Source organism: Microtus ochrogaster, unplaced genomic scaffold, assembly GCF_000317375.1.
Source record: "Microtus ochrogaster isolate Prairie Vole_2 unplaced genomic scaffold, MicOch1.0 UNK7, whole genome shotgun sequence".
Classification (NCBI taxonomy): domain Eukaryota; kingdom Metazoa; phylum Chordata; class Mammalia; order Rodentia; family Cricetidae; genus Microtus; species Microtus ochrogaster.
In genome coordinates this window covers 203853-218029 of record NW_004949105.1, presented here as the reverse complement: position 1 = coordinate 218029, position 14177 = coordinate 203853, and the positions used below count along the sequence as shown (strand labels likewise).

At 40.0% G+C, this 14177-nt stretch overlaps 1 protein-coding gene across 1 annotated transcript in view; it reads left to right on the top strand.

The window, feature by feature from the left end:
- Nucleotides 1-12735, top strand: part of Agpat5 (1-acylglycerol-3-phosphate O-acyltransferase 5) — a 40819-nt gene extending 28084 nt beyond the window's left edge. The window contains exons 5-8 of the mRNA XM_005366226.2: nucleotides 3861-3951; nucleotides 5800-5961; nucleotides 7492-7615; nucleotides 10040-12735. Coding sequence (XP_005366283.1) covers nucleotides 3861-3951; nucleotides 5800-5961; nucleotides 7492-7615; nucleotides 10040-10265 — 603 coding nt within the window. The 3' untranslated portion in view covers nucleotides 10266-12735. The remainder of the gene's footprint in view (nucleotides 1-3860; nucleotides 3952-5799; nucleotides 5962-7491; nucleotides 7616-10039) is intronic.
- Nucleotides 12736-14177: the final 1442 nt, after the last annotated feature.

Here is a 14177-nt window from a genome sequence, read left to right as displayed (position 1 = left end):
TTTTTTATAGCTTTGACTGTCTTGGAACTTGGTCTGTAGACCAGGCTGAACTCGAACTCAGAGATCTGCCTGTGTCTGACTCTCAAGTGCTGGGATTAAAGACATGTGCCACCATTATTTTTAATAAAGAGGGGAAGAACAATATTATGAATATAGAGGAGGTACAAAAAGAGAATCATGATTTTTCTATTGGAATGGTTGGCCTTATTTTTTTTAATGGCTTTCTTTTTGCTTTGTTGTTTTTTATCTTATACTTTTTTAATTGATTTTTATTGAGCTCTTTATTTTTCTCTGCTCCTTGCCTCTTCTCTCCCATTCAACCCTCTCCCATGGTCCTCATGCTCCCAATTTACTCAGGAGATCTTGTCTTTTTCTACTTCCCATGTAGATTAGATCCACGTATGTCTCTCTTAGTGTCCTCATTGTTGTCTAGGTTCTCTGGAATTGTGATTTGTAGGCTAGTTTTCTTTGGTTTATGTTTAAAAACCACTTATGAGTGAGTATATATGATCATTGTCTTTCTGGGTCTGTGTTACCTCACTCAAAATGATATTTTCTAGCTCTATCCATTTGCCTGCAAATTTCAAGATGTCATTTTTTTATGCTATGTAGTACTACATTTACCTTATCCATTCTTCGGTCGAGGGGCATTTAGGTTGTTTTCAGGTTCTGGCTATGACAAACAATGCTGCTCTGAACATAGTTGGACACATGTCCTTGTGGCACAATTGAACATCCTTTGGATATATACCTAAAAGTGGTATTGCTGGGTCTTGAGGAAGGTTGTTTTCTAATTTTCTGGGGAATTGGGTTGTCCTTATTTATATAGTATAACAGGCAAACTTAGAAAAAGATTGTTGAAATAAGATTTGAAACTAGCCCAACCTTGGCCACTGCCCTAGGAACACTTATTTTGCCTACTTCTTTTTTAATTTATTCTTCTCTCATACAACATATCCCTAACTGCAGTTGAAGATACAATAAAACTAGGCACAGACTCTTGTATCAAGGCTGGGTGAAGCTAGTAGGAAGAAAAGGATCCCAAGAAGCAGACAGAAGAATGAGAGACACCCCATCTCCACTGTTAGAAGTCCCAGAAAAACACCAAACCATCAACCATAACATATGTACAGGACCTAGTGCAGACCCATGCAGGCTCTGTCTCACTTTTTGCATACCTTCCACCCTCACCAACGTCTTGGGGACATGCTCACATGCCTCTGTGGGTCAGTTTCATTTATAGTAGGGAATGTAATTTGCCTTGCTAACACTTAACATACTTATGAAGAGCCCTTGCTTGCCCTCATGTTTAACTGGGGAAGATAATCTACTCACCAACTCCACTCTGTGCAACCCAGACAACTCTACCCAGTTCATTTGTTCTTCTAAATCAACAGTTCTAGCCTGAATGCTAGACTCTGTGCCCAAGCCTAGTCCCATCTGTCTTGTCCAGAATAACCCTAACCTTCAGGATTAGATGAGGATCCACATCCTGTTCACCAACCCAGTTCCCTTTGTCTGTCTGACTTTATTTCTTCTATGCCGTGCCCATTGTTCAGGCTCAATCCTCCTTCACATACTGTGGGCTTTCCCAGCTTCCTTCATCCATACCAAATACAGAAATAACAAAAGAAGTCCACATGCCCAGGTCACATCACATAAACAAAAACATGTGTGGTAGTTTGCAAGACGATCTCCCCTTGAGGCTCGGATACTTGAATACTTGGTTCTCATGTAGTCGTGCTGATTGGATCAGTTTAGAAAGCATGGTTTTTCCAGAGTCAGTATATAACTGGGAAAGGACTTTGAGATTTAAAAGCCCCACACTGTTCCCAGTTAAAACTCTGCTACCTGCTCAAAGTTGGAGATGCGAGTTCTCACTCTTCCTGATGCCATATCTCCTGTCTGCTTCCACAATTCCCTATCATGTTGGACCCTTTTCCCCCCCGGAATCCTAAACCCAAACAAACAACAACAAATTTGGCAGTAATGATGAATTCTAAAGAGTCTTCTTTGGTTGAGCAAAAACTAATGTATTTTGCATGGGCACTGTATTACTTTCTCATAGGTATGACCAAATACCTGACAGAAAGCAATGTAAAGGAAGAAGGGTGTCTTTTGATGTGTGGTTTGATAGTATCATGACTGAGAAGCATGGCGACATAGCTGTGGCAGCAAGAACATGAGGCTGCTTGCTCAGATCTCTGTAGATCTGGGGACAGGGCAGGGAGCAGGGTCAGGCTATAAATCTCGGGATTCACTGCACAGAATTCTACTTCTTCCAGCGGGGCCCCAAGTCTTGAAGGTTCCACAGGTTCCAGAATAGCACCTGCCATCTGGAAACCAAATGTTGGTATTGCTCAGCCTGTGGTGGATACTTTACATCCTAACAGGCACATTTCATCCCTAGTTCTGTAGGTTCATGGCTATCTTATAATACAAAATGCTTCTAGTCCAACTTCAGTAGTACCACTCTTTGTATTAATTTTCTGTATTACCCCCTCTCCTTAGTTAGTACCCTAGTTAAATTTCTAATAAGCAGCTTGAGAGAAGGCTTTATTTTGGCCTGTGCTTTGTTGGTATATTCTGTTGTGCAGAGGTGGTACTCCGATAGAGCTAAGGCCACCAGAGGATGATCCTGTCCTGGAGCTCACTCTGTAGACCAGGCTAACTCACAGAGATCCATCTGCTTCTGCCTCCCGAATGATGGGATTAAAGGTGTGTGCTACCACTGCCTGATATAGTTATAGATTTTTAAAGATTTTTTTTTGGTTTTTTGGGGGGGGTCTAATTTCTTTATTATTTTATTTTATTTTATTTTATTTTTTTATTGAGAAAAAAAATTTCCGCCTCCTCCCAGCCTCCCACTCCTCTCCCCCTCCCTCTCGAGTCTGAAGAGCAGTCAGGGTTCCCTGCCCTGTGGAAATCCAAAGTCCTCCCCCCTCCATCCTGGTCTAGGAAGGTGAACATCCAAACTGGCTAGGCCCCCACAAAGCCAGAACAAGAAGTAGGATCAAAACCCAGTACCATTGTCCTTGGCTTCTCAGCAACCCTCATTGTCCGCCATATTCAGAGAGTCCGGGTTTATCCCCTGCTTTTTCAGTCACAATCCAGCTGGCCCTGGTGAGCTCCCAATAGATCAGCCCCACTGTCTCCGTGGGTGGTTGCACCCCTCTTGGTCCTGACTTCCTTGCTCATCTTCTCCCTCCTTCTGTTCCTCATTGGGACTTTGGGAGCTCAGTCCAGTGTTCCAGTGTGGGTCTCTGTCTCTATCTCCATCCATCGCCAGATGAAGGTTCTATGGTGATATGCAAAATATTCATCAGTATGGCTATAGGATAGGATCATTTCAGGTTCCCTATCCTCAGCTGCCCCAGGAACTAACTGGGGACCTCGCCTTGGGCACCTGGAAGCCCTTCTAGGTCCAAGTCTCTCCCCATCCTACCCTTCTCACTTTTTTCTCCCCTTCTCCCCTTACCCCCCTCCCACCCCACCCTTAAGATCCCGATTTTTTGCCTGGCAATCTTGTCTACTTCCCCTACCCAGGAGGATAGCTATATGTTTTTCTTTGGGTTCACCTTCTTATTTAGCTTCTTTAGGATATCAAAATATAGACTCACTGACCTTTATTTGTTGCTTTACCATAAACGTAGAGCTATGTTTTATTGTAGTCTATGTTGTGGTCAGCCTTACTTGAATCTCTGCATTTTGGTAACTTTGCTGAAAGTAAAGGTTTTTTGTAAATGAATACACATTTTTCTCACCATGCGAAGATCTACTTCAACAGTCACAGTTTGAATTGCTACGTTAGTGGTACAACAGTGGACTCACACAAACTAAAGTTTATTTATGCCCCACAGATGTATCTTGTGATTTTTCCAGAGGGAACGAGATATAATAGAACACAGACAAAAGTCCTTTCAGCCAGTCAGGCATTTGCTGCTCAACGGGGTAAGCAGAATTTTGACTATATTCAGAAAAGTACTTTTTAGGGATCTTTGTTTTCTTTAGGTTCTTCCTGGAGAATATAGGTTTTTTTTCTTTTTTAAGATTACTTATTTATGTATTTATTTATTATACAGTGTTCTGCCTGTATGTCAAAAGGGGGAGCCAGATCTCATTATAGATGGTTGTGAGCCACCATGTGTGGTTGCTGGAGATTGAACTCAGGACCTCTGAAAGAGCTGTCATTGCTCCTAACCTCTGAGGCATCTCTCCAGCCCGTGAGAATATGTGTTTCTTATAAGAACTGAATGACAGAGTGTCTGAACTTTTACAGAGTTAAGTAGAGTCTTAGTAATTTGTGTTGCAGAGGTTAGATTCACATGCTTGCTATGGCATATACTCCCACGCTGTGAACTGGAGATGAAAACAAGACAGAGTCAGTGCCAGAGCAAGCACTAGATAATCCACAAGGCGAGTTTGTTTATTCCTGTCTACTTTTTAGACAATTTTCTTTTTAAAATTAGTCCATAAAATACGGGTTCATTGTCACATTTTCATTCAAGTTCTTTGAGTATAGATCTAGGAGTTGGATAAATACACTTGGAAGAATTAGTTAGTTAATGACTTCAAATTTCAAGATAGTGTGTGCCAGCTATATTATGCTTCAGAATTGAGAAGCACTTGGTTGGGATCACAGTTCTTTCTGCATGAAGACTAGAGGAGGATATGCTTTCTGACATCCCAGAAGGATGGGAATTTCCTTCTGGGCAGTCACAAAAAGCTAGGCTTTGTCTGATTTGTGGACATTGTTTGTGTAGTTGTGATAATTAGACACTGGAGGACTGGGTGCTAATAGGTACAGACAGGCATGCATACGTTTCTTCTTATATGTTGCTATCACTTCTAACCTGCTTTTTGGGCTTCCAGTTCTAATCATCTAATAGAAATATTGGTTGAGCCAGAATTGGTAGTGCGTACCTATGAACCCAGTGCCTGGGATCTAAGGTCCGAGGCTTATTAATTTGAGGCCAGCCTGGGTCTGTCAAAAAATTAATAATCCTGGTTAAGGTAGCATGTAACCTGCAGGTCTGATGGAGTAATTTTATAAAGTCCTGAGATCGGATGGCCTCTAGTGGCAAAGAAGGACTTAGCTGACAAGAAAGTTTCTCAACTTGGTTGACTTTTCAGACTTTGGTACAAGTGTGTGAATAAATTATAGTCCTTCTGCCCTGGGGACTGAAGTCAGACATGTGGTTGTGGGAATCGTTTTCTTTCCCACACCACCCTGCATTTTAAAAATTCTTCTGTAGACAGTCCCACCATACTGCAACTGTTCTTCCTTATGCAGCCACTTTCCCTGGAGAGAGGCAGTAGAAACTTCCCTAGTCACTGTTCAGATTTCACAGCAAGACCTCATGTTTCCTGTGAAATTGTCAGTACATACTCGAGTCAAGCAGAGAAAACAGCAGAAGAGAGTGGAGGGAATGATGAATTCTACTCCTAGAAAAAGTTGAGCGATTGGCAAGATGTCATTGCCCTTTGTGTATCTTTCCTTTCAGGGCTTACCAAAGAGAAGGGTCCAAGTGAGTCATAAGCTTCCCGAGGCCAGACTTTCCCAGCCTCCATCAGGGTGTCTCATTCGTGTAGATGTTTAATGAATATTTGTTCAGTGCAGTTTGACCCAGTAAAGATGGAAATGCAAGAGAGCATTCTAAGCCCGTAGCCAGCTCATAGATGTGACGTTAGGGCTTTAAACTTTTAATTCCTGTCTATTTGCGGTAGTTGATAAGTAATTTAGATGTTGAACTTAATGTATTCCTGATCATGACCACACTGAATCCTCCTGCTTTCTAGGCCTTCCAGTATTAAAACACGTGCTGACACCAAGGATAAAGGCAACTCATGTTGCTTTTGATTCTATGAAGAGTCATTTAGATGCAATTTACGATGTCACAGTGGTTTACGAAGGGAATGAGGAAGGGTCAGGAAAATACTCAAATACACCGTCCATGACTGGTAAGTCCATATTTCTGTGTGTTAGAGTCTGAGCAGTACATGGTACAGGTAAGATATAGACCCTTTTCTCTCTTTCTTCCTTTTTCAGTTAGTCAGTGCCTTTCTGTGGAAGAAGTATGATGCTTGTATTTAGCTCTAGCCTCGAATTTGCAGTCCTCCTGATTCAGCCACCCTGTGTTAAGATTTTATAGCCCTGCAGCTGGCCTTCCTTTATTTTACTTACTGGTGGTTACTAATGTATAGCATTTGAAATTTCACTCAGCGTTCTAAATTTTATGTTTCTGATGAGTCTGTGGAGGTCTTTAGCCTGGCTTCTTCCTGCCAGAGGTTCATATATGAGACTGGGAAGATCTACAAAGATATGAGGACAAGCTGCTCAGCTAGCAGTGTTAAGAGGCATAGCCATGGTCAGTGGTAGTCTTGAAACTCCTTTTTTGTTTTTTGTTTTTTGTTTTTTTTCAAGACAAGGTTTCTCTGTAGCTTTGGAGTCTGTTCTGGAACTCGCTCTGTAGACCAGGCTGACCTCGAATTCACAGAGATCCACCTGCTTCTGCCTCCTGAGTGCTGGGGTTAAAGGCCTGCGCCACCATTGACCAGTCTGCCTTGAAACTTCTTTTCTGTTTTTGTTTTTTTGTTTTGGTTTGCTTGGTTTGGTTTTATTTTTCAATGCAGGGTCCCCACTGTGTAGCTTTGGCTCTCCTGGAACTCACTGTGTAGACCAAGCTGGCCTTGAACTCAAGCCACTACACTTAGCTTCCCTCTTCTCCCACCCTTTTTAAAAATGGTTTTTGTCTTAAGCCTTCTTTATAGCATGCTTGGGAAGGACGTTTGTATTATTGGACAAGAAGAAATCGTACCCTTCTCAAGCATGTACTAGATTTTAAGGACTCAGAACTGTTGCCTGTGTCATAACTAAAGGGTTTTGAGTGAGAATAGTTTAAGTAATTGTAGCCACAACCCCATCATTTGAACATGGGAGCAGAAGAACAAAGGAGTGCTGGAAGAGTCTGGCCCCTTTCAGAGTATTCATCTTAGAGAGAGAAGAGCAGAGAGGGGGAGAAACACATGTTTGTCACAGACAGAAGAGTTCTATTGTAATCATGCAACCCTAACCCTAGGAACATGAAGCGGTTTGATGGTCAAAACCAGCCAGCTTTCATACATACTTTGAGGAAGGAATTGGCTTTGACAGTAAAAAGAGAAAAAGCACTACAATATAAGAGATTTTTAACTTTTAAATATTTAAAAAAAAACTTTAGTATACAAAGTGATAGGTTTCATTTTGTCACTTTTCTACCTAGATGGCTGCTTTTTCAATTCGGCTGTTAGAAGTCAGTGGTAGCTGACTAGGGGTTAGCAAGTGCTGTGTGTTAATACAGATTTTAACCTGAGCTTAATACTGCAAGTCATAGTTTATAGGGTTTTTTCCAACTTTTTGGGGTCTTTATCGCTTTGTTTTCATTGTAAGTTACATTATATAATCATGAATTCTAGAGTAGTAAGACCTGAAATCTTTTTCTTCTTTGTTAGAGTTTCTCTGCAAACAGTGTCCCAAACTTCATATTCACTTTGATCGTATAGACAAAAATGAAGTTCCAGAGGAACAAGAACACATGAAAAAATGGCTTCATGAGCGTTTTGAGATAAAAGATAAGTAAGTGGTAACAGTTCCAGCATTCAGAAACTACAGTTCAACTCAATTTCACTATAGTAACCAGTTTGAAAAAGAGGTGTTTCAGTATTTACGAAATACTAATCAAACTCACACAGATAAAACCTTTCATATTCCTATGTAACACGTTTAATTGCTCTTGTATAAACATTAACTTTTAACGTTTCTGCATCAGTACGGCTGTTGGTTTCTGTACAATGACAACTCAGCACGATCAACTAGGAGGCTTCTTTCAAAGCTAACGGCACAGCTACAGTGAAACTAGACTCTATTGTTTCAGGGATGCTTTTCATGAACTCGGGTTAAATCTTACTCTATTCTTCCGTGCTCACATTTTAAACTGTCAGGAGTTACTGTGAAGATTGTGTGCAGGTGGCCTGCCTGCAGTGTTTTCTGAGTACTGCTGTGTGATGTAAAGAAGGAGCCTTTCCTCTGTGCTAGCTGCGCAGGGAACAGCGAGACCGTGGAGATGGAGACAGTGAATGAAGCACTGTGTGCTTGTGGGAGGAGGAGGGGCAGTCGATATTTTCATAGTGAAATTATCACCTTTCTTGAGTTAGTAAAAAGTAGTTAGTACCTGACATTAAGTTTTTCAGCCCATCAATTCAGGATTGCTTTGGTGATAAGATCAGTGTAAGAAGACCTATGTACCTTAATATGAAAATGTGTTTTCAGGAAAGGACTGGACAGTGTTTAATACCCACCTGTTTGTGTTATAGACACTTAACATGCGTTTTTACTCTCTGACTCTTTCGCTCTTTGGGGGCCTGCCACCCAACTCCCAAATAAATCACGTGGAGACTTATTCTTTCTTATGAAGATGAAGCCTTGGCTTGGCTTGTTTCTAGCCAACTATTCTTTACTTAAATTATCCCTCTTGCCTTATGCTCCCAGGCTTTTACCTTTTTCTACTTCTGTATACCTTTTTATAATTCTTAATCCATAGCTTGCTGTGTAGCAGGGTGGCTGCCCCCAGGAGTTCTCCTCTCCTCCTGTCTTTTGTACCTCAATCTTTTCCTCCCAGATTTTTCCTCCTATTTATTCTCTCTGCCTACTAGCTCTGCCTATCCTTTCTCTTACCTAACTATTGGCCGTTGAGCTCTTTGTTAGACCAATCAGGTGTTTTAGACAGGCACAGTAACACAGCTTCACAGAGTTAAACAAATGCAACATTAAAGAATGTAACACATCCTTGCATCATTAAACAAATGTTCCACAGCACAAACAAATGTAACACATTTTAAAATAATATTCCACAACAAACATGTACTCGTCATTAACTCTATGAATGTGCCCACAGGGCAATGGGAATGCTTCCTGTGCTGTAGGACCTGTCCTGCTGCTGTATCCTTACATGTTTAAGTCAGAGCGAGAATTAACACACTATGCTCTTTATTTGTCCCCTCTGTTTTTATAATTACATGGGAATATGAACTTTTGGGAGGTGCCTTAGTTAATGTTCTGTTGCTGTGAAGAGATACCATGACCAAAGCTACTCTTGTAAAAGAAAGAACTTAATTAAGGACCTCCTTACAGCTTCAGCGATTTAGTCCATTATCATCGTGATGGGGAGCATTGGAGCAGTCAGACAGGCATGGTGCTGGAGTAGTAGAGAGTTCCATTCTGATCCACAGGCAGTAGAGACTGAGAGAGACGACCTGGATGGACGTGGGGAACCTCAAAGCCCACTCCCAGTGGCACACTTCCTCCAACAGGGCCACCCCTCTACAATCCTTCTCTAATAGTCACCATTCCCTGGTAACTAAGCATTCATATATTTGAAACTGTGGGGACATTCTTACTCAGATTGCCACAGAATGAAAACTCGATGTATATTGTAAGAATTTCTTTTCTTTAACTTCTTTGAAAGCTTCTTTTTGTGAGACTGGATCCCGGGGCTCACACTTCATAGGCAAGTGTTCTACCAATGAGCTACAGCCTCAGCCCTTTTCTTCAGTCTGGATGGGATGAGAGCTATGAGAGGAAGAAGTGAGACTGGTAGACCACTAGTCACATGAGTCAGGGTGCTGTAAGCTCTTACAGATGGAGAGTGAAAAACAAAATGGGACTGGAGAGATGGCTCACCAGTTAAGAGCATTGGCTGCTCTTCCAGAGGACTTGGGTTCCTTTCCCAGCAACCATATGAAAGTCCTCATCAAACACTTAAACCAAGTGTTTTGAGTTTCACTTCCCATCTTGGTAAGGATAGACTACAACGATACATACCGTAAACTAGTGGTGGATTCCCTACCACGCTGTCTCTAATATCTCACTCATATGGAGTTCTAAGGAACTGAACTTGCTCAAGCAAGTAATTAGTATCTAATAGATGATTTTTTGTTTGTTTCAAAACCAAAATGTCCAAAACTGAAAGTATCAATTCTGTTGTTTTCATTCTGACCATAGGTTGCTCATAGAATTCTATGACTCACCAGATCCAGAAAGAAGAAATAAATTTCCTGGGAAAAGTGTTCATTCCAGACTCAGTGTCAAGAAGACTTTGCCATCAGTGTTGGTGCTGGGTAGTCTGACTGCTGTCATGCTCATGACAGAGACTGGAAGGAAACTGTATATGGGCACCTGGTTGTATGGAACCCTCCTTGGCTGCCTGTGGTTTGTTATTAAGACATAAGCAGTTGCGGGCTCCAGTCATTGTCTCTTACTGATGGCTGCACATTACGTCACATTGTTTCCTGAGTTAAAGAAGAAGTTTTTTTAAAGCCTTGGTGATTGAACTCTGGATAAAATAGAATTAGTGACCACAGCCAACAGGCAGTTGATTTGGGGCAAACACACATGGCTTTTCAGGTGCTGGGGTTGCTGGAAAAATGAAAGCTAAGTGGAGTTTATGCTGTTTTTGTGTTCTTCATGAACTTATGTCCACTTGCAAAATCATTTGGATTGTATAATTTGATGTTGTTTATAATTCAGATGGCTGTATTTTAACATTACTTTTTAGCATATTTCACTATATTGGTTATCTCCCATCTTGATTACTTGGCAGCTCGAACTCTTATCACTAAAGTATTTTATATTTTGAAGCTATGTGATACTGGGTTTTTGTTAAATTCTGCAAGTCATGGAAAGATATTGTAATTATGTGTTAATGTTCAAAGAAAAAGGTGAGAAGTATTCATGGCAAAAAAAAAACCTGTCTAGCATTTATTTTTATTATATTGCTCTATTTAGCTAGTTTTCTTTATATTTACAAAATAACAAACATTTCTAATATTTATTAAAATTGCTTAATTTGCATACCCCCTATTCTACAGAGAATAATGTGTAAAGTATCAGAGTAGAGTTGAAGCTCTGTTGTGACTGTCTCATTTGGCGGAGCTTTAAATAGCCCAGCATCTGAGCTACTGAGTTAGTGCCTCCCAGTGTCTGTGCTGTGAGTGCTTATAAACATAAGGGCCCTGTTATTTTCATAACAGCACGGACAACCACAGTGATGGAAGTCTGCCAGCATCCTGATTGTCTGTCCTAGCACGTGCCTTCTGCCTGTCTCCCTTTGCTTTCGCAATGCATTTGGTCTGGAGCGTGTGCGTTCATGTTCGCTTGCTGCTTCTCCCAGCCCTTGCTTTCTGGCTTGGTGTCCTCCAGTGGTGCTGTTCATTGTTGGGGTGCAGGCAGTGCTGCCTGACTCAGAGGGGCATTTCCCTGACTATGGGTAAGCCTCCTTGGCTACTGAAGAAGCGTTTTGTATTTGTTCATGTCAGGTAACATCAGAATTGGGTAAATTTTATTTCTCTTTAGTTTTCATGGAGCTACACTGTTGATACATTATCACCTGGAAACAAGAGCTACCTTCCAGGACCAACTCACACTCTTCTCAGTCATGCAACAGTGTATCCTATGGAAGGAGGCTTTCTAAAGTTTGATTTGCTGTATTCTTAGTTGTAATTTAAGTGTGATTGCCTACTAGTCCTTTAAGGTACCATTTCTGCATACAGATTTTTGACACAAAATTATACCAATGATTGAGTTGAAATAGACCATTTGAATCACAATAAATAAATTTTTTTAATTGAGGGAAATTTTGCCTCTTATATTGTTTTCCTGAAACTAGAAAATGAGCCATAGCCAACATCTTTGAAGAGTCACGTGCTGTCACTTGGTTTCTATGCGTTTGTATATTCATATATGGATATGTATGTTCACATGAATATGTATATCTGTATATGAATATGCATATTCACATATGGATATGTATGTTCACATATGGATCTGTATATTCATATACAGTACACATACATCCAAAGAATTTAGTGGCCTAAAAGCAAATAAAAAACTTGTTCATCATGTTACTGTGCCAAATTGTAATTGTCTTTTACTTAAAAAGTGAAGTTGAAATCAATCTCACATTTTGGTTAAATACATTTTTTTAAACAGTCCTATTAGAGCTCATTTTGACCAGATCAAAATAAGTACAAGCTAGGAGACTTTAAACATGGCTGAGGACGGGAGAAACAGCTCATCAGTTAAAGAGCAGTTGCCATTTTTGCAGAGGGTTCAGTTCCCAGCACCTGTGTGGAGGCTCACAAAAGCCTATAATTCTAGCTCAATTGGAATCGGACATATTCTCTGGCCTTTGTGGGAAGCCACATGCACATGCATGCATACATACACATATATGTGCACACATTAAAACAAGATATGTGTGTGCTGTGTATTTGAATTTTAGAAGACAGTACCATTAGAATTACATGGATATAACTGATTCTTTTTAAACAGGGCAAAGTGGTCTGCATATGGTCTTTTGAACATTAGAGCTGTAATTACTCTTCTCGAGAGCAGTCTATAAAATTAGAAATAAATTATATCAAAATGTTTGGAAAACTAGAAGCGTCTCTTAAACATGTTAATTTTGACTTGACATAACTATTTTCTGAATATTAACAGCTTACCTGTGAATCCTTTCAGATAATATAATTTAAGATTTTATTTATATTACTGTTATAATAAATAAATATTACTGTTGAATTGCAGCTTAGGGGCTACTGTAGCTTTCCTTGATAAGAGTGCCATCACTGTGCATGCTTTTATGATTCTTGGAAAGGGTATTTGGATGAAAGTAAGGAAATAAAAGCTCTCGTTGCTCTCATGTCTGCGCTGTCTAACATTTCATGGCTCAGGGTTTACCTGTTTTCTAGCATGTAAAAGGTTTAGTGATTAGCCCTGAATTCTGAATTTATAAAGCTACATTATTTTTTAAGTATTGAGCAAAGTTAAAAAAAAACATTGAAAAACCCCAATTGTGAAGCAATGAGAGAGTTGGGCTATATAAGCTAATTTTCCTACTTTAGAGGGTGTGTGCCCTGTGCTCATGGTTGTCAGTTCAGTGATCAGCAGGTGACCCCCCCAGGAAGCTTGTCAGGTGTCACTCAACAAGGCTGTAAATAAAAGTGCCAGCCTGACCAATTCTTAGACACTTGGTGATTTCTTCCATATTTCATTTCTGTGTGATTTTTTTCACTTAATTATCAGTTTTCTTTATAGTTTGTATACTCATTACTTTTCCCTTTACAGTATTGCATGCTTTATCAGTCAAATGACTTGATTGGCTATTAAGAAAAAATTAGAAATTAAAATCTGCCAAAATGTAGGCATAAAATAATTGACTCCTAATTGTATACCAGATCCATATTTGAAAGGACAGAAATGTCTCACAAGATAATAAGATCAGGTGTAAAATACTAAAAATGAGTTTTAACCTTGTAAATTGTTGTGAAGTACTGAGATTGAAGGCTGAGTTTCAGGTTTTCTGGCAGGTGCTCCAGCACTGGTGTCTGGAATGTTAGAGTATCTATAGGCAGGCTGGTTTCTCCTTTTTGTCCTTTAGTCTGAGGATTGGCTGACTTAAAATATTACCAGTTCCATATAATTTGCATTATAGGCATAATGCATAACATTCCAGCGTTAGTGTGAAAACTTTGATCAGTACTCTGAAAGTAACATTTGGCATATTCAGATAATTTGGTATTATGTAGGTAAAGTATTTGTGTGATTGAACTGAATGTAAAATGTTTTATTCAGATATCGTGGATAAAAGCTGGGTGTTGTGACACATGGCTGCAATCAGGATACTTGGAAAACCCAGGCAGGAGGATAGCTGCAAGTTGGAGGTCAGCCTGGTCTACTTAGCAAGTTCCGGACTTGTCAGGTCTCTGTACTAAGATCTTCTTTACCCTGACTGCACATACAAAAGAATCACAATCAAAAGAATCTGTATCAAAGTGACACAGAGAATCACTTTGAATTTAGTTACAACATTTTTGTTGAGATTTCATTTGAGGGACTGGAGAGATGGCTTAGGGATTAACAGCACTGGCTGCTTTTCCCAGCACCCAGGTGGCAGTAATTGAAGTTACTGTTTGTAACTCCAACTCCAGGAGATCTAACACCCTCACATAGATGAGGCAAAACATGCAGGCAAAACACATGCACACATAAATTAAAAATAAATAAATTATAAATTTTTTTTGAAGATTTCATTTAATATATGTTTTTGTAAGCTGGTAGATCTGATGTTTTTGGTGAATGG